General features: G+C 50.7%; 5 protein-coding genes across 5 annotated transcripts; 3 read left to right on the plus strand and 2 right to left on the minus strand.

Moving 5' to 3' along the window:
• Positions 1-272: 272 nt before the first annotated feature.
• BO87DRAFT_355960 (uncharacterized protein) lies at positions 273-2,882 on the plus strand (the record flags this gene model as incomplete). The annotated part of the gene is made up of 4 exons (XM_025621357.1): positions 273-389; positions 462-2,229; positions 2,292-2,320; positions 2,388-2,882. The coding sequence occupies 4 exons, from the start codon at positions 273-275 to the stop codon at positions 2,880-2,882; spliced, it is 2,409 nt and encodes an 802-aa protein (XP_025481127.1).
• Positions 2,883-3,428: 546 nt separating this feature from the next.
• Positions 3,429-5,118, minus strand: BO87DRAFT_424548 (uncharacterized protein; the record flags this gene model as incomplete). Its single annotated transcript, XM_025627240.1, has 2 exons — positions 3,429-3,454; positions 3,507-5,118. 2 exons carry the CDS (start codon positions 5,116-5,118, stop codon positions 3,429-3,431), a joined length of 1,638 nt encoding a protein of 545 aa, XP_025481128.1.
• A 1,153-nt stretch (positions 5,119-6,271) lies between these two features.
• Positions 6,272-8,083, plus strand: BO87DRAFT_433404 (uncharacterized protein; the record flags this gene model as incomplete). Its single annotated transcript, XM_025627655.1, has 2 exons — positions 6,272-7,082; positions 7,137-8,083. The coding sequence occupies 2 exons, from the start codon at positions 6,272-6,274 to the stop codon at positions 8,081-8,083; spliced, it is 1,758 nt and encodes a 585-aa protein (XP_025481129.1).
• Positions 8,084-8,339: 256 nt separating this feature from the next.
• On the minus strand, positions 8,340-10,004 carry BO87DRAFT_375287 (dTDP-4-dehydrorhamnose reductase family protein). The gene is made up of 5 exons (XM_025622993.1): positions 9,905-10,004; positions 9,581-9,846; positions 9,449-9,468; positions 8,670-9,381; positions 8,340-8,602 (listed from the first exon to the last, which is right to left on the minus strand). Exons 2-5 carry the CDS (start codon positions 9,790-9,792, stop codon positions 8,572-8,574), a joined length of 975 nt encoding a protein of 324 aa, XP_025481130.1. The 5' UTR covers positions 9,793-9,846; positions 9,905-10,004; the 3' UTR covers positions 8,340-8,571.
• Positions 10,005-10,591: 587 nt separating this feature from the next.
• On the plus strand, positions 10,592-21,570 carry BO87DRAFT_395723 (uncharacterized protein; the record flags this gene model as incomplete). The annotated part of the gene is made up of 9 exons (XM_025625202.1): positions 10,592-12,196; positions 14,198-14,373; position 18,927; positions 19,483-19,525; positions 19,593-19,660; positions 19,730-19,897; positions 19,999-20,552; positions 20,606-21,238; positions 21,303-21,570. The coding sequence occupies 9 exons, from the start codon at positions 10,592-10,594 to the stop codon at positions 21,568-21,570; spliced, it is 3,516 nt and encodes a 1,171-aa protein (XP_025481131.1).
• Positions 21,571-22,828: the final 1,258 nt, after the last annotated feature.

The following is a 22,828-nucleotide window of genomic DNA, read 5'->3' on the forward strand; positions in this document are numbered from 1 at the left end:
TAATCCCAGTATGAGGCATTTTCTGCTGCTTGAAGGTAGCCATTGCGACCGAGCGGGGTATGCATATATTTGAGTCACCCTGTCCGCTTAGGAGTCTTCAATATATTGCTTCGGCCCACTTGCACACATGCTGTTCTGACATTATTCGTGACACGTTGTGGCTATTCTGAGATATACATCCCTGTCCCATGCGTATAAAGCAGGAGATTAGTTTTCCTGCTTCATAGTTGCGGTCTCTCAAACCCCCAGCTTCTCGAGCACCAGAGGCAGTCATGTCCAATTCATACGAGCCCCAGCCGGCTTGCCCGGCCGATTGGCAGAAGCAGTATGCTCTCTCCGACGTGGTGTTGGCAGTACCGGTAAAGAAAGATGCTGGGATGAAAGACAGGGTAAGTCTTCACAATGAAACTCTATCTATGGTGTGGGTAGTGTTAATGAGCAAGGTCCTGCGTGGACAATAGGACACTGGCTATCAACGAGACGTGTACATGACCTCGGCTGATTTTGTGAAGTCTCTGACCCACAACCCAATGTATGTGTACACAGATGTTCTTGCATTTGATTCCGCAGAAACTACCCTTTCGTCCACGACGGACAGTATGTTTGTCCTGGCTGCGCGGGTCCTGACTGCCGACGCACCCGTGACTTTGAAGGTCCAGCCTGCCCCGTACACAGGCTGTGTGCTCCGGATCTATGCCTCTATCCTAGACCAGCCGGTGACGGTGCAGAGTCCCAATGCGTCGCAGAGTGTCCGCCTGGAGCTTGGTCAAGGGACGGATCATGTTGGGGCGGTGGTCACCGTCCAGACGGACAGCATTAGTGTCGCGTACTACCAGCAGTATTTCGACCTCCCGGATGAGGTTTTCGAGGCCTCGCTAGCGACACAGTTACGAATTGCACAAGCGCTATTCTGGCAGGAGCCTTCCATTGCCATGTCCTTGTGTGCGCATGTGGCCACCGCAACGGCCCGTCCCGCGCTTTACCCGGCGCTTAACACGCAGGCAGTGTCCCTGGGCCAGCAATTAGCTGCCCAGGCCATGACCGGTCCTGACACCTCGTATGCCCCTGCCTTGACTATTAGCCAGTACCGGCAAACTGTCGAGGATGCCATCGATGCTCTGGATGCGTTCCAGACACAGTATGAACGGTTTCAAGATCAGGAAGCCAGTGTCGAGGATCACAAGGCCGCTTGGACCACCATGCTTCAACAGGCCATCAATCAACAAGCATTGCGGGAGCAGGCTCGGGATCTCGCCTCCGACAAATACTCTGATGCCTGTGCCACTCGAGACAGCTGCCATGATCTAGTCACAGCGGGTCGCCACGAGCTGGATGCCGCCCAGCAAGCGTTCGAGGAAGGCCTGCTAGCCTGGGAAGAGCAAGCGGTGTTCATTGGAGTGTACGGCCTTTTGACTGGAATATTGACATTTGGCGAGCAGCTGTACCGTATTTCGGCCGCCTCCGTCCTAGACGATGTGCTGAAAGCAATAAAGGGTGCAGCAGATATTATCGATCAAGTCAAACAGGCAGAGAAAAACACCGCTGCACAGGATCGACACATCTCGTCGGATACTTTGCAGCAGCTCACGGAGTGCATGGGCCCTCTGGAAACCCTTTATTTCTCCATGGTCACAGTCGCCGCGGCGGTTAAGAAATTGGAGACTGACCCAAACGCGGCAATCCCATCCGTGGACGATATCTCCGGCACCAGGCAAGGAGACGCCGATGCGAGACTGATCATTACGTTAGCTGCATGGGATACTTGGACCGTCAATTCTGTTGCGCAGCTGGACTTCGCGGTTGCCCATGCTATCCGGGGCGCTGCTGCTTATCGGCTGGCTATTCAGAAATATAGCATCAATGGGAAGGCCCTGGCTCAGGCGGATGCCCAAGCCACCAAAGCAGGACAGGAATACGTGCTGGCAGAGATGGAAGTAATCACCAGTCAGAAAAATATCAAAGAGTTGCAAGAGCTAATTGACAGGTATACTGGTGAAGAAGAGCTGTATGCTACAGCCGAAGCGAAGTTCTACGATTCTTATTTGTTCATGCAAACCTCGGTGGCCATGGAGATGCGCAATATGGCCTGGGCGTACAAATACTGGGCCCTGGAGGACAGCCCGTTAGTGCTGGATTCCCAAAAGACCACGGCCCAATTTCGCAATGATGTGTATCTCATTGATGACGCGATGAATACCATCAACTCCAAGTACGACCGAATCCTGCAGTGTAAGTAGACTTGCAAACATTGTTCCATGTTCGCTGAAACACACTAATAATCATATACCCAGTACTCACACAAACTGTGTCATCCAACGACGTAAGTTATCCCCCCACCTCCAACCCACGGGCTAACATAACGTTCCTGACCCACCTATTCTATAAAGCTCCCATCCAACTACGGTCCACTAGTAATCTCCGACCTCCAAAGCGAAACGCACAGCGCCAGTTTCACTCTCACCCCGAGTACCGATCCTGACAGTGAACCCAGCTTCGCCAGCATCTTCACAGATGGGTCACACTTCCGCGCGGCCGGCCTAATAGCCTATCTCCGGGGCGCGCGTCCCCGGTCAGAGAATCTCCAGAATGGCGTGTACCGCGTCAACATCAACCTCTCGACTTCGGGGCTATATGCCGATATCCAAGATGGAAAGGTCTTTCATTTCACTCGTGGGCCACAGACTGCCCGAGTGTCTTATGACATCGATGCTAACGGGGAAATCGGGGAAGTCCATATAGATGGATCGTTCGGGGACGAGGTCCATGCGTATCCGACTGTCTTTACTCAGTGGACGATCCGGTTGTTGGATGGTGACGAGCTGGATTTGAGTCAGCTTACGGGTGTGGATTTGGCGTGGAGGGTATATGCGAGGTTTGACTAGGGTTTTGCCTGTAAGAATATCATGTATTTTCGACAGTTGTCGTGTGGCTTACGGAATAGTCTGAACCGGGAACATGGAGCTGACTATAGCGCACGAGTAGAATTGCTCTATATGAATTTCTTGACATATAAGGGTATGATTTCAACGCATCTTGTGCGAGCCTTATCTGAGAATGACATAGATGTGAATTAGATGTGCGTAAGATGCTCAATGCATGACTCGTTTCGATAACTCCGATGCCGATCTAGTCTGGTCATATCAATATTTCCTGTTAATCCTAAACTTAGCTTGGAAATTATTAGTCGGAATGGATTCTGACTATCTTCTGTAAGTCACTATGGCTACATCTAGTTGAAATTTACACAATTTGCCCTTTTGATAGACGCTTGCCAACCAAGATATACTTATTCATCAGTTATGCTATTGAGAAGTTATGATGACGGATACCGGTCGAACATGACCTTGGTTCAAGAACTTGAAAGGATAGCTTTTAGAATTGTAGTTGCCCTGTGCCTGGCTCAGGTTCTAAACTAAGCCAACCTCTGCTCAAAGACCACTGGGCGTACGGTCCACTTATCAAACAGAAATTTAGCCTAGACTCAGTAATATAGACGAGGAACTTACTTCGCATAATCTCCAAAGATTTCCCCTTCTCACAAGGGAGCAGCCAGGATCTCTTGCCACTCAATTTGCTTCCAGCATTTAAGTAGTCATCTGGGTCAAGACTGTACTGTGACCCGAAGAGATGGCCGCTAGCCCAGTCTTCTTTTTCGTTGATGAAGACATGTTCAGGCGCGTAGCCACTATCCTCTGACTTGTTTTCATTCAACACCCCGAGTTTCGCTACAAAGTCATTTTCGTTCGCAAAATGCTCGGTGCGAAGAACGTGCGAACTGAGGTTTGTAAAATCGTCCAATTGGTGGTTGTCAAGATTTGCTTGCTCAATAATTTGTTCATCCATTTCCCATTTCCAGTCGACGCTGGGGTTTCCGAATGTGAAGATGCAAAGGCGTTTCTTCATTCTTTCAGGAATGTCGGTATCGCTGACTGAATCATTCAATATTTGTTCCAATGCTAGGCGTAGAAGCAGACAGCCCTGAGAATGAGCTATCATCACGACATGCTTGGGCTCTGGATTGGCGTTCAAGGCTGACTTCAATTCCTTTACCAATGACTTCTGTGCCATCCTGCTGCTCTTTGTTCTTTTGATAAGTTTCTTCTGTTCTCTTGCGGTGCCAGTTCTCTGGACGGTCCTCTCGCCTGCACATTCAACTAAGTCCCAAAGAAGGCCATCACCCCTATTGAAAACCCCTCTTATTTCTCTTGAATAGTGCGTTGCCAGTTTCTTGCAAGCAAGATGCAACCAGAAGAGCTCTCCGCCTACACCATTGACAAATAACCACTTCTCATTTACTGATATGTCCTTTGCAGGGTTCTCAACAGTGATGTTCGAGTCGACGGATTTGACGTCGCTTCCGAGTGTGGTTGCATCGGTAATGCCAATGTCTTCCAGCTCGTCAATATTGACAGTTTTGCCCATTCCCCCCACAATGAAGATCATCGATTTGGCGAGCCTCTGAAGTTGACAAACCAAAGCGTGCTGATTCATATGTTTTGATGCGTCCAATTCATTGTATGCACCACGTGGTGACCCTTTAGCGGTTCCAGTGGGTGGGTCAGCTGGAATATAGTTTGCTGGGAAATAGCACTTGGCAGGTTCGATAAGGTCAACCAAAAACCTCGCCAAATCGCCGCCATTGTTCCAGATGGCTCCCAGGGTTGCCGAAGTGACATCGTTGCTGATTATGCCTTCGTGTATGATCCGAAGTGCTCCCACCTTGGCAATTATTGCCTTCACGGTCACTGTTGTGAGCTCCTTCACAATTTTAAGAAGTGATTCTGGATCGATCTTGTCCAACATGGACTTGATCAATTTGAATAAGCATTTGGTCGCTTCTTGAAGCAGGCTGCCCACAGGTTCTGTGTTTATCTGCTCGGTTATCCTGACAAGAAGCTTTGTCAAAGTCTCCAGAAGAAGTTCTGGGCTTATCAGCTTCTGAGAGCGTCTTAACACTGCGTCAATAAGCCCACGAACGGAATGTCCGCTAGCCTTTTGAAATATGCGCGTCGCAGATTCGATGATGCTGTCCGCATGGCCAATACTGTCTACCACAAATGTAGACGCGGATGTAGCAGCATACCCCAGCCCCCCAAGGACGTCACCTAATAGGTTCATCATCAAGGTTGTAGCGGTCCTCAACAACAGGCAGAGTGTGGGAAGAGCTGATAGATATTCCTGACTCAGTGATAGAGGAATGTAGGAGGAAACCACACCCGCTGACCCATCCTGTTTATCTATGCAGATTATCAAATTAGCCACAGTCCAGTGTCTGTTCTTCTAGTGTCATAGTTCAATTGCTGTAATCTTCAAGAGCAATTTGGGGTGGAGTTCAAAGTCAAGTTCAGTCACAGGGACATGGACCCCACATCAGACCTTACTTCTTGATTGTGTCAAGCAATTAGCTTTACGCCATATGCATCATGCCTAGATTTGGACCCTTCGCTTTTAGTGGTTCCGAATCTGCTCTCTTGGGTAGATAAAATAGTGACTTCCAGGGTGATATTCTTCGCTTCAGAGAGTTCAACACATCCGGTATTCAACATGACTTGCTGGCGAGGAATTCGCTCTCCAAAGGCTATAGCTATCGAGTTAGCATGCAAGGACATGTACATTCCAGACTCCAGTAGTAGAAAGGATGATGTCAAGTTATGTTCAACCCTACCTTGGGCCATTCGAAGCTTAAATCTGGGGAATGGGTATAAGCTTATAACCCCGCCCGGATCACGGATACTCAAGCCGAAGGCGGCGATTATACGCAATGTTTGAAGTTGAGAGGCTGGACTGAATACGAACAAACTTAGCTTGCCGACCTACTCGGTCTTAGAGGCTACCCTTATTGCATAAGAGATACGAAGTCGGAGTCTAGCCATTGCATCCACTTTCCTGAAAAAGACTCTCTGACCGTGTTCATGGTCTTCATCAGACGTTCTCATTGAGTTGTTCTGTTTAAGTGGTTAGATTAAGGTTATACGGCCCCGTAAACTGTATTTGTGTCAAGAAGTGCCATGGATGTCGGAATTAGAGAAGATAAAGAACAGTCTAGATGTAGCATAGTACATCCCTTTGAGTTACTAGGTTATTCATACCGGTCAGTGAATCCAAGGCGTCTCGACTCATAGATCGTGCTTGGGTCAGCTCGGTTCGGGTGGCCTTTTTTTATATAAGAAAGCATATGTGTAATATTGAAGGATGTATTCTCTGTCGACTTATTTCACCGCGAAGCTAGTTCGGGATAAGATGAAGCAAGGTACCTCGCGAAGAGCAGAAGATGCGGACGACAGAGACCCTGTTTAGGAAGGTGCGGGTAAAGCCCGCAACAGACCTTGAGATGTCCAATGGGGTCAGCACTCGCACACCATCTCATGACAGTCAACCGAGCCCATACAGTGGTTTCAGTGAGCTAGCCAATGAATATCGAGAATATATCCAGAGACTCGCAGGCCAGTGGCCTGGATTATCCTATCTCGATGCTTATCTTCAGGATCCTCTATATCTCCAGAGACAAACTTTCGGAATCGTGCTCGTCAAGCCAAGCAACGTTCCTCCCGTACAGCGTGACCTGAAATTGGAAGAGGTTCTGCCCGAATTGGATGATGGTTCAAGCCCAATACTTATAGTTTTGGAAGACCCCACTCCCAGGATGATCGCAGAGCTCGGAGGGCAACTGCGAATTGATCCTCAGTTTTGGGCAGATTTCCTGGTCGGTCCGTCGTGGTTTGGGTCAGGAAAGGTAGATATTGGACCCGGTGAGCCAAGCGTCCAATACAGAGATGACAGCCTGCTAGAGCAGCTTTGGCCGTTACCAAGGCCTGCGAGGCAGCAGGAGCATTTTTGCTTTCGATTTGTTGCCCACAGAGAGCCAACACCAGGTAGCTCTGAGGTTTGTGTTGGCCCAAATATGGATGGCCATAGTTCACTATCAACGTCCTATCCCATTTGTGGTGATGCCAAACCTGGGCCTCCAATTTGCGCCAACTCAATCGGTCTACGCAATAATCTCACTGTATGGGAAAACCAGCATGCGCGGAAGAGGACCAATGGTGAAACTGAAACCCCATCACGGGATATACCGTGGATAGGTGAGTGGCTTACGACTCCAAGATTTGTCTTCAGGAAGTAGTAACACTCAACAGGTGTCATTGTGGTGAAGAACCAAAGTAGCAGGATACCGGTCTGCGAGCCAGGCTTTTCATATATATTCCGAGAGTTCCTTCCAAGACCACGGTTTGTTGAACGTTTCGTCATGGATAATCTGGAAATCTCAAAAGAATGGGAAGGACGGCCTCAACGAGCTCCAGAATCCAATTATTCCATTAAGGAGATCCTTTGGTACCACCTCATCTGCCATCTTGAGAATAATGATTTTCGCAATGCCGCATTGACATCACCGAGCCTTCTATTCGTCGATGTTCTTCAATTGATCGGTTGCTTCTGGGTGGCTGAGATCGAATCCAAACACTTGCAATTATCCTATATGGAGGCGTATTATCAGAAAGAGGTTATTATACGGAGACGAAAGTTTCCCTCCCTCCTGGATCCCCTATATCCAGACCCAAATGGCAGCCTCTCTGCAAGGCTCCAAGCAGATCTGATTGGTTTACACAGTGATTTAATCAAGATTGGGCCATACGAACATTTTATACACGAAACTGAAGAGTATTGCAAAGCTCGAGAGCAGCTCACCGGTCTGCCAGATTACTCGGAATTAGCGAACGACTTCGCCTACTTGCAAAATGCTGTCTCTCGCTTGAATAAACGGGTTGAAAGGATCATGGGCTTTCTGAAGTCAATCGAAGATGACTTTGAAAAATCACGATCACGATACCGAAATATGTTGCTACTGATTCTGGCACTGTGGGCCTGGTTGGTATCACCAGTTTCGGTGACTGCTTCAATAATGAACTTAGGGGAGAGCAGAGAAAGCGGCGCCATCAAGGTTGGGGACATTCAAGTATTCTGGAAAGTTGTGGTTCCTCTTGGAGTTGGGGTGATCCTGCTTGTTGTGTCTCTGCTTTGGATCACAGAATTCTTTACTTTGAAGGCTACGCGAAAGGCAAGTCGTTCCAGGAGGTACCGTTGATGTTGTTTTGTAGGTTGTGTACCTTATCATCTCACTATATCCATGAAGCGACTTCTTCACACCTATATCGAATTCTACACTGCTGGCATAATATCTCGCTACTCTTAGCCTATCATATCGGTTTGGTATCAGCTCTATAGTTTCCCAAATCATCGGATGTATATTTTTGGTCTGCTATAGCGACTTTTAGGATATATTTCCAATTCATACATTTTCAACGACCTGCCAGATTCTAGATTATTATACTACTGTTAAGTGCGACCAACGGCGGATTGAGCATCCAATATATCAACAATGGATGTAGCCTTCAACAAGCAATTACAGCAGCAGCTCCTACTCTTACACACCTTAGCTGGATCCAGTCGCCGGGATGATCATCGGTTGTTTCATTTTGTTTCAGACACCAAGCATCGCGCGTTATTTCATGCTAGACAATTTGCGCAGCATGGGGCTCCAGACTAGTAGTAGACTAAATTAATTCAATCAATTTAATGCTTGTACGCTCCCAAGTGTTTCCGCCTGTGTCCGACGTTAGCCCCTCGATTATGCACCAACGATGATCCCAGTAAGGAAAGGAATAACTTACCACCACGACACAAAGTCAACCGTCCGGAGATCAATGCCGAGCTCTTTCAGCGCTTTGGTCGACAGGTGAGTGTCGTAGGGCCGCTGCACACTCGCGTTCGGGTCGTTTCCTTGCTTGTTCCGCACCATTCCAACCAGGGACAGTCCGAGCACATCCGCCAGCTTCTCACAAATCTCGTACTTGGTCATCCGGTCCTCCGATGAGAATTGCAGGATCTTGGGAAGCTCCTGGATGCGCTGCCGCTCCTTAACATACTTGATTACAATGTCACGGCACACTCGTGCAACGTCTTCGGTGTTGGTGGGATAGCGCTGGGCCCAGTCGTCCATCTTCACCCCCGCGTTCTCATCTTGCGCCTTGTACACCGCATCGATTAGGGTGTTGACGGCGCTCTCCGAGTTCTCCTTGGCAGTACCATATAGCACGGGCACCCGCAGCACGATTCCTAGCCCAGTCTCCTTGGTAGCTTCCAGCACGGCCAGCTCGCCATCCCGCTTGAACTGCCCGTAGAGGTTGGGTGGGTTGGTCTGCGCGTCGGCCTCGTAGGGAGCCTCTCCCTCCTTACCGGGGAAGACATAGTCGGTCGAGATGTAGACCAGCAGGGCACCACGGCGGGCGGTCTCTTCTGCGAGGATGCGGGTGGCGTCAACGTTGACCCGACGCGCCTGGTCCGGGTTCTGGTCGCACAGGTCGGGGAAACGGTTTGCGGCACCTAGAGCGGAACGGTCAGCGTGCAACGGGATGCAGGTTGCTGCATTTCCAAGCAGGAGGTGGCGTACAATGGATGACAATTTGAGGTCTGCAGGGGCACGGACATCAGTCAGATTCAATTCGTGAACAAGGCGGGTGTGAGATTGGGGGGTATTGAGTGTGAGATGCAAGGCGGAAGTCGTAGTCAGGAGTTGAATTACTTCGCTTCGTTCAATAGATTCTTAATGTCCTCCTCCTTTTCCAAATCGGCCTTCTGTATCGTGGGAGGTATGGCTCTGGAATAGCCTTGACCAACGACCAGACAGCCGGAGTGCTTGAAGGTATTGAATACCTGTCGGCCCAGAAGGCCGGTAGCACCAGTGACAAGAACAGTAGTCGACATGTTTCCGAATTGCGTCTCAGTAGAGGACATGGTGAGAAGAGATCAAAAGAAGGGGGGGGACAATGACGCGCTGAAGAGATGTTTCTGGTAGCTGGTCAACTGCGGGGCATCTTCATGACGTAACGACGGGTGAGTCTCTTACTGTTCTATTTTTCTCTGTGGAAGAGGGTCTGTCACGGTGAGCTGATCGGGATGGATGGGTCGAGACACAGCGTAATGGGCCAGGCACAATTGATCCCCAACTGGACATGAGATGAATGTACTGTTTTTCTATTTGTGAGGCTGCATTGATGCGGGGCTTGGCACCTCGTGCTTTGCCTCGATTCCTTTTTGGGAAGTCCCTTGCCCTCAGTTTCATCCACCAACAATACTATTACAATTGGTTATCATGACACTCCATTGGCCTTGAATGTCAATTGCTGAATAACTAGTACTTGGAATTACCATTTCATACTGCATCAATTGGTCCAACCCATACAACTGAAGTTCTCATCTTTCCACCAGTCACACATCCCAGTCGCGCTACTCAATATCAAGGGATATTAACATAACGTCACTGGTTACTCAACTCCAAGTCAGACAAGGGCAGCATCGTCATAATAATGGCCATTCATCCCGATTATCCGCGGGATACTGTCACCCTCCTCTCCAACATTCCAATCCAGGGAGCATAGGTTAAACCGAGATCTCCGCCGTACAGGCCGATACCGCCCTTCCGACGGGACGGAAGCACCACCGGAGGGCCTCCACAACTCCGACCGGTAAGCTTTTTAGACTTCCAGATATAGCCTTTGGCTCTTCTCCGTCTTCCTCACCACCACCACCCATCATGTCCGGTGCCAGGAATCTCTCCGTCGCCCTCCGACGGGCTCGCGTGCCCAAGCCTCGCTCTCTGCTGCGTCCTCTGTCCGTCTGCGCCCCGTCTCCCGCGACCACTGCCGCCCGCGCCTTCAGCGTCACCTCCGCGGCCAATGCGACCAAGGAGATCAAGTACACCAGCAACGCCTACCCCAACCTCAAGCGGGATCCCAAGTTCGCTGAAATCTCCGCCGACGATGTGGCTTTCTTCAAGGAATTGCTGGGCGCCCAGTCCGCCGTGATCGATGGCGTTACCGCCGACGCGGCCGACGATATCGAGCCTTTCAACAGCGACTGGATGCGCAAGTACCGCGGTCACACGAGACTGGTTCTCAAGCCCCAGACAAAGGAGGAGGTCAGCAAGGTGCTGCAATACTGTAACGAGAAGAAGTTGGCGGTGGTTCCTCAGGGTGGCAATACCGGGTTGGTCGGCGGTTCCGTGCCGGTGTTTGACGAGATTGTCATCAACCTGTCTCGCATGAACCAGATTCGCTCGTTCGATGAGGCTTCCGGTGTGCTGGTTGTCGATGCCGGTGTCATCCTGGAGGTTGCCGATCAGTACCTCGCTGAGCGCAACCACCTGTTCCCCTTGGATCTGGGCGCCAAGGGTTCCTGCCATGTCGGTGGCAATGTGGCTACCAACGCTGGTGGTCTGCGTCTCCTCCGCTACGGCAGTCTCCACGGCACCGTCCTCGGTGTGGAGGCTGTTCTGGCTGACGGAACCGTCGTTGACGCTCTGTCGACCCTGCGCAAGAACAACACTGGATACGATTTGAAGCAGCTGTTCATTGGTTCCGAGGGCACCATCGGTATCATCACCGGTGTGTCCATCCTGTGCCCCCCTCGTCCCAAGGCCGTCAACGTCGCCTACTTTGGTCTCGAGAGCTACGACCAGGTCCGCCAGGCCTACCAAGAAGCCAAGGGCCACCTGTCCGAGATTCTCTCCGCCTTTGAGCTCATGGACGGCCGCACGCAGAAGCTCGTCCACGAGTCCACTGGCACCAAGTATCCCCTGGAAGGCGAGTACCCCTTCTACTGTCTCGTCGAGACCAGCGGATCCAACGCTGAGCACGACATGGCCAAGCTGGAGGGATTCCTGGAGCACATCATGGGCGAAGGCATCGTTGCGGACGGTGTCCTGGCTCAGGACGAGACCCAGTTCCACGCCATCTGGCGCTGGAGAGAGGGTATCACGGAGGCGCTGAGCCACCTGGGTGGCACCTACAAGTATGACGTCTCCATTCCTCTGCCGGAGCTGTACCAGCTGGTCGAGGACTGCAAGGAGCGTCTGACGAAGCTTGGATTCGTTGGCGACGACGACTCGTTCCCTGTCCGTGCTGTTGTGGGATATGGCCACATGGGTGACTCCAACCTGCACCTGAACATCTCGGTGCGCCAGTACAACAAGGAGGTCGAGAAGGCCATTGAGCCTTGGGTGTACGAGTGGATCCAGAAGCGGAATGGCAGCATCAGTGCTGAGCATGGTCTCGGTCTTGCGAAGAAGGAGTTTATCGGATACAGCCAGAATGAAACCATGGTGAAGTTGATGAAGCAGCTGAAGGGGCTATATGACCCGGTGAGTACCTTTCCAATATTCGAGAAATTATTACTGATGATTATAGAATGGAATCTTGAACCCCTACAAGTACATTTAGATTTGCAGCATATTGGAGTTACCTTGATATCATACTTTTAAAATGGAGATTATTTGAGCCAGAAGCAGCGTAAGCTATCATGAGCACCAACCTTCTTTCACCAAACTATACGTAATATTCACATTGGAGCCACTGACTTGATCCCTCGTTCCAAAATCAATCTGACGTGAGATTTTAGCAACTCTGTCTTGTCAATAGACAATGAGAGGGGTAAAGCCTAGCCCCTATATCCGATCCCATTATACCTTGTTCCATTTGCAAGATCCAGCCATCTCTACCTGCAAGCAGCTAATTCATTATCACCCATACACATATCTTTGTCCCTATCAGGGACAATCCTCATGCAATTTACCATATAGAAAGCATATCAACCCCAATACACTACAGAGTATACAACACAAACTACTTTACCAAACCCACTTCCACTCCATCCAACTTCTAACATGCGGAAATGATCCATCTAACTCCGCAAACTCCGCACCTACCATCCAGCCCTATCGGAGTAAATGGCATTAACCTTCAATCCCCGGAGTATCACCAATCCATACCCTAGCGACGGGCCATAGATAAGCTTAGCTATTCCATCTCCACCCCCACTACATAGTATAAAGACAACACACATTCCTACTTCCTACTACCACCTTCCCCCCACCCCCCAAACCCCCAGCAAACCCTAAGAAAAATGCCCCAAACGTGGCTCATAACCGGCACATCCTCCGGGCTCGGCGCCTCCCTCGCCCTCGCCGCCCTGCGCGCCGGCCACCGCGTCCTCGCCACAGCGCGCAACACCACCACCGCATCGACCCTACAACCCGAAATCACCTCACTGGGGGGGATCTGGATTCCCTTGGACGTGAACGACCCTTCCACCCCGTCCATAATCCAAAAGGCTATCAACACACACGCAGACGGGGTCATCGACGTCGTCGTCAACAACGCGGGATACTCCCTGCTGGGCAGTATAGAGGACATGAGCGAAGCGGAGATTGAGTCCCAGTTCAATACGAATGTGTATGGTCCGATAAGGGTGTTGAAGGGCGTGTTACCGTTTATGAGGAAGAGGGGGGCCGGGACGGTGGTGAATGTTAGTAGTAGTGCGGGGGTTGATGGTGCGCCGGGGTGTGCGGTTTATGCGGGGTCGAAGTTTGCGATTGAGGGTATGTTTCCCATCAGTTATATATCTTATCTATGATATGATGATATCTGTGTGTGGATATGTATGTATGCTAATAGGGATGCGAACAGGCATGACAGAGTCCCTATCCAAAGAACTCCACCCCTTCGGGATCCGCGTTCTGCTCATTGAACCTGGGTACTTCCGGACCAAGTTCTTCAGTGCGTTTGTGGCGCCTGCGGCGGGGTTGAATGAGGATTATGTGGGGACGCCGGTGGAGGCGGCGCTGAAGTTGATCAAGGCGAAGGATGGGAGTCAGGAGGGGGATCCGGAGAAGGCGGCGCAGAGGATTCTGGAGGTGGTGGATGGGAATGGGATGGCGAGTGGAATTGCTGATAAGGGGTTTTTGAGGGTGGTGTTGGGGCCGGATTGTTGGAAGAGGTTTTCGGGGAAGATTGAGGGGGTTAGGGAGAATTTGGAGGGCATGAGGGAGATTGCGCATTCGACTAGTTTTGAGTAGGGGTGGTTGGAAGGTGGTTGATGAGTGGATTAGGAGTTTTTTGGGATATAGATATCATGTCTGTGGAATATCAGCTAATAAAATCCATCAAAGATAGCTGTCCCCTCCATGAAACTAGCCATCAATCCCGCATCCATTAGTTCGTAGGCCCGAAACATGCGCAACACCTGCAAGTCGTCCTCGGCCGCTTGGGCAACGCTACTACACTGCACCTGCGTCTTCGCCGGCATCAGCGCGGCACATGCAGAGGCACGAAGTGACAGGAGTTTCTTGGTCGACTTGTCTAAGAATCCATTGGCTGACTCATTCTCTTCACCTCTCGACGCCTTGGCTTGTTGCACCTCGTTGATCAGGCGGTCCAAGATCCATAGAACGTCCACAGTCGATCGCACCAGGCTTGTGTCCCAGATGGGGTCGTTCATCGTTGAAAGTGTCATGATGACTAGGATGCTCCGCGCGAGATAGTTGAAGAAGGGGAATGAAATTCCGATATAGTCGTCGGTGGATGATATCTGGAAGAAGCTATCTAATGCTGATCTGGCGGTTTCGAGACATGCGTGGAGTCCTTCGAGTCTTTGTAGGTCTGGGATGTCTTGCTTTTTTGAGAGGACGAGGCCGTGGATGCTCAATTCGGTGTAGTACGTCGACGCACGGAATAGGCCTGTTCAGCATGAGCCAAAGTCCTGACGATGGTATAATCGGTGATCTACTCACTGTTATGTTGCAAGTCAGGTGTTATACTCTGCTTGACCTCGTTGACCTTCCTCTGCAAAGCAGTAAGGTGAAACGCTGCCGGAACCGCCGTCGACGCAATTCGGATATGCTCCGCCTCTCTTGCAATACGGTGCAGTCGGACTTGATGAGCGAATACTTCGTCAAGCGGCGTTTCACATTTCCGAGTCAGAGCTTCGAGACATTCTTCCATATGTGACGTCCATTGCATTGGTTGGATGTTGTCAAGACAAGTCGATACGCTAGCTGTGTTAGGCATAACCACGTAGAGCCGTGCAATTAAACTTACATGGAGCTCAAAATAAAACATGCTAGGACTGCTCGCTGCTCCTCGAGCGTCCGCGTTGGTGCCCTCGATGAGGCGCAGCCGCCGAGTCCGGCAGTAAGGACATTGGTGTCATCAGGAATTGGCTTGTTGAGACGCAATTCGTAAACAACCGTTATAGCGAGCTGGGTAAACCGCGGCAGCCCCATTGCGGTGTCATGTAGTAAGTGATCGTAGCCCCAGGCTAGAACTGTCAAAAGACCTAGCAGAAGATCAAGGTTCACTGCACCTGGATCACTAGAAAGGAACATTCTTTCCGTGGCAATCTTTCTAATCTTCTCCCCTAAGGCGAGCTTGGTCGGTATCGATGGACACGTCACTGCCATAATGCAGAGGAATAGGAATGGCCGCTCCTGACGCATCCATTGCACGTCGCTAGGGATATGTAGGAAGGGGAAATACTGAAGCATGTGAGTACGAAATATATCTAGAGACTCTTCCGGGGAAGAATCCAAGCCGTCCGAACTAGACGTCGATGCTGCGGGGATATCATGATCTCCATATGTAGCAGGGGAGCTGGTATCGGATGCTGCAGTAGAAAGAGAATTTCTAACAGAGCTGCCAGAAGTGCTTCGTGGGTTTTGTGGCTGAAGAGATGACACCAGCTCATCCAGCTTGCCTTCTAGCTGAGCAATGCGCGCGACAGTATTGTTCTTCTGGGACTGCATCGCTCTCGTTGAGGTACCTCGCAGGCACGTCTTGTTCAGCCGATAACATCTTTCACACCCCTGACTTCCTGGTCGGTCAACGCATTTGCATTTGGATTTGGAGCAATTCAGACAAGCCTGTTCGCCCGCCTTGGTAAGCAAGATGTAGATAGTGGGTGAGCTGAACATACCCGTCCGTATGATTGGGGGGCCATTCTGGGCGTATACTCGTGGCTTAAACACGATAATAAATTCACCACCCAGGGAAATCTTGCATCTGGTTTGTATGACAGAATAGAAGTAGCGAAGAGGGGTGGGAGTGATGGAATGGTCTGCTTCCATGCTTATCGGGGTTCGGCACGCCGGATACCGATACACTAGGTATGCCGGAGATGTCCGATTCTTAGATAGTATAATGAAATTGCGAAAATCTACTAAACGATTATTTATCTGGAGAATCATTAAAGTGCCGTGTATTATGATATTTCTCTAGGAAGGAATAAAGCTAGAGTTCCAAAGGTAGCAGTTGTCCCTGGTCGTATGCGGACTCGGTATATGAATCGGAGTTCGGAGACCGATTCCGGTACTATATGGAATGAGTCACGGGAGCAGAAGCTTATCAAGACGGGAATACAAGCCAGATCCAAGGAAGAATAAGCATGAATAACCTCATCTAGTAGTTAATGTGATGTGTCATTTACAGTGTCCACAATATTCGGGTTTGGAGGGCTTTCCCGCCACATCCCCTTCTAAGCCCTTCAGCATACATAAGGTGCTTGAAGTGCAATAGTAGAGGCCAAAAACAACATGACAGTCTGGCTATTGATATGGCACTCGACAATAAGCTAAGCAGTACAAATACAACAGGCAAACTTTTCTATTCAAGCCGGTGTGACAGACACCTTCGTTCCATTCCGTGAGCACAGAGTCAAGGTCAATGCCTCCTCCCACGGTCCTGGATCCTGGCTTTTCAAGGTCCGGAATTCTTGGGCCATGCAAACAGTGACATATCCGGCCTCCGTCAGCGCATACTGCTGACCGAGACAAATGCGTGGGCCTCCATTGAAGGGAAGGTACTCCCAGCGAGGCTGCAATTGTCTATTCTCCCAGCGCTCCGGGCGGAAAACATCTGCATCAGCTCCATAGATATCTTTCCGCCGGTGCATCGCATATACATTGTACTCAATTGTGGACCCTTCGGGCATGAAGACCGGCGAGCGACCATCCTTACCTCCTCCCTTTGGCAATACTGTATCTCTCAGTGCAATGCGCCCGTTTACTGGTACAGCTGGATGCAATCGTAATGCTGATAGATTGTCAGAGACGAGCTATGGTGCAAAATCACGGCAGCGGTTTACTCACATTCATTCATGCAACATCGGAGATACCTCAGGTTACGAAGCTCCTCATACGAGGGCAATCGGCCCTCCAAGGTAGCCACTTCCTGGCGCAGCTTGTCCCAGACTTTTGGGTGCTTAGCCTACATGAAGAACATGTTGCTCAATAGGCCGGCAGTAGTGTCACGACCGGCAAGCAGAACGTTCATGAGCTCGTCCAAAATGCGGCGTTTATCAGACGTGCGTCGTGCCAGTTCATGAGAGAAGATATACCTCTCATGCTTTGTCTCCGAAGTTCCATCGGCTCCCTCGGACTGGGCTGCTTGGACTGCCTCGTCGACGAACCGCGCAGCAAAGTCCCGGCATAGACGATAACATTTGTCTGCCTTCTTGTGAGGGAAGATTCTGCCTAATGGGCCCAGAATGAAACGCAATGTAATGGCCTCCTGGGAATAGTTGAAGGCCTGAGCAAAGCCAAGCTCCGACTGGTCCATCTTCAGGCTGGCGACCGATTGACCGAACAGGAATGCGGTGGCTGAATCGATAGTGTAGCGAAAGAAGAGATCCTGCAGATCCACCACCGTCACTCCATCACGAGGAATCCGGGCAAAGAGGTCGGGGATTAATTCTTCGAACATTGCCAGGTCCGCAACCTGGTCGCGGGTGAAGCTGGGCCTGATGAGGGCACGAGACGTAGCCCAGTGCTCACCATCTGTGTCGAAAATACCTTTACCGAGAAGCGGTTCGAAATGCGGGAGACGGTGACCCAGACCCCAGTCCTTGAAACTCGTTGACAAGACCGATTTCACGTTCTCCGGCTCCATAGTGAAGACTCTGTAGTGCCCCAGCAGTAATTTCCAGGCGTATGTATCCCCATAGAGGCGGTAGCGCTCAGCGTTTTTCTCCAGGGAAACGTACTCTCGAAAATAGCGAACGGAGGCCCAGATTTGATCGATTGCCAGGAAAGGATCCTTGTTGACACTGGGCGGTTCCTGGCAGCCATGGCGGCGTGTAAATTCGCGGCGGACAAGATAGCGACGAACCCTGGAGGTGACGAATGTGAGTGCTGCCAGGACCGTTAGCGGCAGGAGTAGCTGGTTGGTGTGGGAGTTGGACAACAACCCCATGGTGGAATATTCGGCTGATACGACGGTGGGGTGTTTGGTTGAATAGAGTACAGGGAACGGGAGGAGATGAGGGGTTAAATGTCAGCTACTGAAAAAGTTATACCCCTAGCATCGCGCCTTCCGAGATTCCAGACCTACAGTTCCTGACTAGTGCTACGGAGGATATACATCAACGATCCACGGTAGCTTCGGTCACACGGACTCCTCGGTTCCCGAGCCTACAGCTGACCTGGCCCATAGTAGTATTGATTATTCTCTTCAAAATCATAACCTACATTTAGTAACTAAGAGTGACTGAAGTATATCAATAAGTATGTTAGTTACAGACCGAAAGCTCCATTTGTAGTTCGGGTGAGCACAAAAGTACTGTACTCGGTAATGTTCAACATATTCGGTTCAACATTAAACTCAGATTTACTTTTAGTAGTTCTCAATAGTTGGAACTAGAAATTCTATTGCATGTAGATATCCTGTTATTTGGTAATGCCAACCCGGGGGCCGTAAGAATGGATTATGGTGAATATAGCGTTACGGAGTACACTGTGTAGGGTACCATCCAGATGCTGGTGGCCTTGTCGAGTTACACAGATGTGGCGAAGATATTGCATAAGCTAAGTTGTCGCATCCGGAATTTCGTAGATAGATAGCCAGGTTTCCAAGATTTCCGAGAAAACGAACCCACCATAGTGAGTCTAGGTTATATTTAGCAGAGAGCAAAGGTGGCTGGCTATGCGGGGAAAGTAATTTAACTCTTAGGCCCCCCGTCGATGAGATGCACGATCGAAACCCGATCGTATTCGTGAAGTGGCTGCTGAGTAGCTAAATATCAAAGAAAACTGCACATGTCAGTGTAAGACATGGTCTTATTCCATGTCATAATTTTCGGAGGTCAGAAGCTTAATCATGGAGCAAGTTATAAGTTAAGGGAAAGAAAGCAGCATGTGATCTGACATACCGGCAAACCAAATAATCCGAGTCCGGCGGTCAGCGGCAGGCGGTGAAGGGGAAGAAGCAGCGGGAACCATGGTTGCCATGAGCTACCGCCTGTTGTGTCTGCCGCGAACCATGGGAGCGAGCGGCTGCCGACCACCGGATGCGCGACGGGCTGGTCCTTGAATGGAGGAGTCCCTGGTAGATAGCCTCAGCTCCCCCGTTGATTGCTCCTCCATCCCTCCGCTCTCCAAGGTCGGTTCACTCGAATTTGTTCGGCTCAGCGTGTATATCTTGTATCCACAGGATTAATTCAGCTGGCTGGCTGTGCGGGTTGCCCCTTGTGTGCTGAGTTGTGTGTGTGTGTGTGTGGTCCCTGCTCACCTTTTTACCTCTTTCTATTTTTTCTCTCTCCACTTTTCACGTCGTCGCTGTCTCATCCGTGGAGGAGACCTCCTGCACGATAACCATGGAGGACGACATGTCAGGTCATTATCAGATGCTGGAGGAGCTGGGAAGTGAGTGGTCCTGCGGAATGTGTCAGTGGAGGCAATCGCATCGGGAACTGACCGTTTGCACCTGCAGGTGGAAGTTTTGGAACGGTGTACAAGGCCATTGAAAAGGCTACCGGAGAGATTGTGGCGGTTAAACATGTGCGTGTGACTCATGGCTTTTTCGCCCGCTGAACGTATCCATTAATTGACATGCGCCCGCTGCTACAGATCGATCTCGAATCCAGTGAAGATGATATCCAAGAAATCCAGCAGGAAATCTCCGTCCTCGCTACCTGTGCGAGCCAATTCGTGACGCAATACAAGGCGAGTTTTCTGAGAGGTCATAAGCTGTGGATTGTGATGGAGTATCTCGGTGGTGGATCCTGTCTGGACCTGGTAATCCATGAGTGACCTGTCGAATCTGGGTGCGCTTCGCTAACCACTTCTAGCTGAAACCCGGCGTTTTTAACGAAGCCCACGTCGCCATTATTTGCCAGCAATTGCTGCTGGGTCTGGATTATCTGCACAGCGAAGGCAAGATCCACCGCGACATTAAAGCCGCCAATGTACTTCTGTCGCATACCGGAAAGGTCAAGCTGGCGGATTTCGGCGTGGCCGCACAGTTAATCAATATCAAATCCCAACGCAACACCTTTGTCGGAACGCCGTTTTGGATGGCGCCCGAAGTGATCCAGCAGGCTGGATACGATTACAAAGCGGATATCTGGTCCCTAGGTATTACAGCGATCGAGATGATCAACGGCGAGCCGCCACACGCCAGCACTCACCCCATGAAAGTGCTCTTTTTGATTCCCAAGGAACCCGCCCCCCGCTTGCAAGGCGACGACTATAGCAACACCTTCAAGGACTTTATTGCACAATGCTTGACCAAGGACCCCGACCGAAGGCCGAGCGCCAAGGAGCTTTTGAGACACAAGTTCATCCGCAATGCGGGGAAAACGGAGGCTTTACAGGAGCTGATTCACCGGAGGCAGGACTGGGATGCTGGTCGGGGTGTGACGCACAAAGTGAAGTATTATGCAGAGTCCCTGTATGTGGCCCGCCCCCGAACACACATCACATCCGCTAACTACTTTGCTGCAGCAATACGATTCGGAACCTGGATGATGATGACGGATGGGTCTTTGATACCGTGAAAGCTCCCACGATGGCTATCCGCGAAGAGCCCGACGACTTTGAGAACGAGCCGGAACCCCAGGACTGGGTGTTTGATGAAGCCTCCGAGCTGATGGACGACTTGCACATCTCTAGCCCACCTATTCCACCGAAGCATGCAACGAATACCGCCGTCAGACGGGCACCGGCCCCCGAACGCAGTCCATCCTTGCGGCGTGCCAAGCGACGATCCAGCGGGGTGAAGCAACCTTTGGGGGTGGACATGAGCTTTGGGAACAGTCCCTCGACCGTTCGTCAATTCCGTCGGGTGTCGGATAAGATCCCCGCCGACGCTTCATACCCCCCGCAGTATTCCTACACGGACGAAAATGCCAGTCCCAAGACGCTCTTCTCGGAGCCCAACAGCAAGGAAGCACAGCTGGGCCGTCGCGCATACAGCAAGGCGGTGGGACTTGCCTGTCAGGAGGTGTTGGGCACGACGGGAGATGACGAGAAGCGCGAGGCAATTTCCCGGCTGGCCGAGGCGTGGAGTGATCTGGAAATGATCGACCCCGAGGGTCTGTATCACATCGTGAGGGCGATGACGGAGCGACTGCAAGGGTAAGTGGCGATATTTCCTGCAGCGAATGGCAAGGGAAGCTGATGAAATTGGCGGTTACTCTAGCGACCCCAAGCTGGCCAGCCTCGTCCCACCCGCTCCACCGGCCGAATCCCCACAGAGGCCGCGACTGGTTCTGGCACAAAACAACCCACATCTGAAAAGCCATCGGCGCCGCCAGAGTGCGGCAGTGGCCGAGCCCAACCTGCAGCCGGCGCAGCTGGCGAATCTCCCGGGCCAGCAAGTGCCGGGGATGGAGCACACGAAGCAGTTGTCGGATGTGCTCTATCAACGATGGTCTGAAGGCCTCCGCAACCGCTGGCCGGGGATCTAAACTCCTCCTTGTATCCCTGACGTTATTGACAGGTCCCTTGCGGCTCTCTGTCTTCTCTTTTGACCTTGTTTTATTCTTATTATCTGTACAAAATCGGTTCCCGGGGCGTTTACATGTTGGGTCCATGGGCTTGTTGTATGCTGCACCTATTGATTTCATTTCTGCATAATTCCCCTCGCTTGGTACGGTTTCCTTGCTGCTTTGGGCTCCGTGGGTTGGGGCCAAGCTGGAGGCCAGGTGCTGGTCGAACTGGTGTGGCAGCGTGGCACAACCCGTGGGACTGGCTCGATGGCTCAGCTCCGAATCTGCGCGACGACTTTCATTTCTGATGATTATATTTCGGGCGAGCATGTGTACTAAATTCTGTTCTGATAGATAGGTCTTTTACTGCTTTTCTTTCTCTTGTTCTTTTGATGATGTGATAATTGTAATTGTTGTTGTTGTTGTTGTTGTTGTTGTTGTTGTTTTGGATGGAAGGATAATCTTGGACAGTGTATGGACTTTGTGTGAACTATAGCTGGTGTTGGTGGAACTGAGGCGATCTGCGTCCTGCATGTATTTGCTGCATGTATGGGTAACCACAATTCTATGAAAAATGTTATCAATTAAATCTCCTACGTGATGTATATTAGGAACAACATGATGGTACAAAGTAATAACGGAAATACCAGCCGAGCAGGCCATCCAGACTCCGAGAAGACGGGTCGGGACGATACGACGTTTAAAAATAGGAGCAGTAATAAATACGTAGGGAGAAAGCAGTTGCAGGTAAATTGGCATCACGTTGGGGCTGTCAACCACATGAGGGAGGGGAGGATGATCCTCATTGATCATTGCTGTTTAAATGTTCCTTCCCCCTTGCGTGCATGTCTCCCCGCATCGTGCAGCAGGGAAAGATAATGAAATGTGATGGATGATCATGTAGATAGATAATCATATACTATCTATACTGGGTATACACCTTTTTGCAGTGTCCATCCTCATCTAACTACCGGGTTAGTAATTTCCATGGACATCACCCATCACCCATCACCCCCTGAAAGAGAAAAGAGAAGAGAAATGAGAGAAATGAGAGAAATGAGAACGCGGTGAAACGCAAGACTGCAGGCGGAAGGGATGCGCGTTGCGACCCGCTGGAGCCCATCCACTTCCCTCCTTCGCCCGCCAACTTGGTGGCTTTAGTGACCTTCACTAAGACCCGTTGGCTCTTAGCCATACTTTCGTGCCCTCGGCCAGACCTTTTCCTCTTGTGCTCGTG

The sequence above is a fragment of the Aspergillus neoniger genome (assembly GCF_003184625.1).
Source record: "Aspergillus neoniger CBS 115656 unplaced genomic scaffold BO87scaffold_11, whole genome shotgun sequence".
Classification (NCBI taxonomy): Eukaryota; Fungi; Ascomycota; class Eurotiomycetes; order Eurotiales; family Aspergillaceae; genus Aspergillus; species Aspergillus neoniger.

What these genes read in the sequence shown, in the direction of transcription:
- BO87DRAFT_375287 (XM_025622993.1), bottom strand. Translation starts at nt 9,792, where the DNA reads ATGTCCTCTACTGAGACGCAATTCGGAAACATGTCGACTACTGTTCTT. An exon ending in AATCTATTGAACGAAGCGAA is followed by an intron (nt 9,469 to 9,580) that starts GTAATTCAACTC and finishes GTGCCCCTGCAG; the next exon opens with ACCTCAAATTGTCATCCATT. An exon ending in GTTGACTTTGTGTCGTGGTG is followed by an intron (nt 8,603 to 8,669) that starts GTAAGTTATTCC and finishes CGTCGGACACAG; the next exon opens with GCGGAAACACTTGGGAGCGT.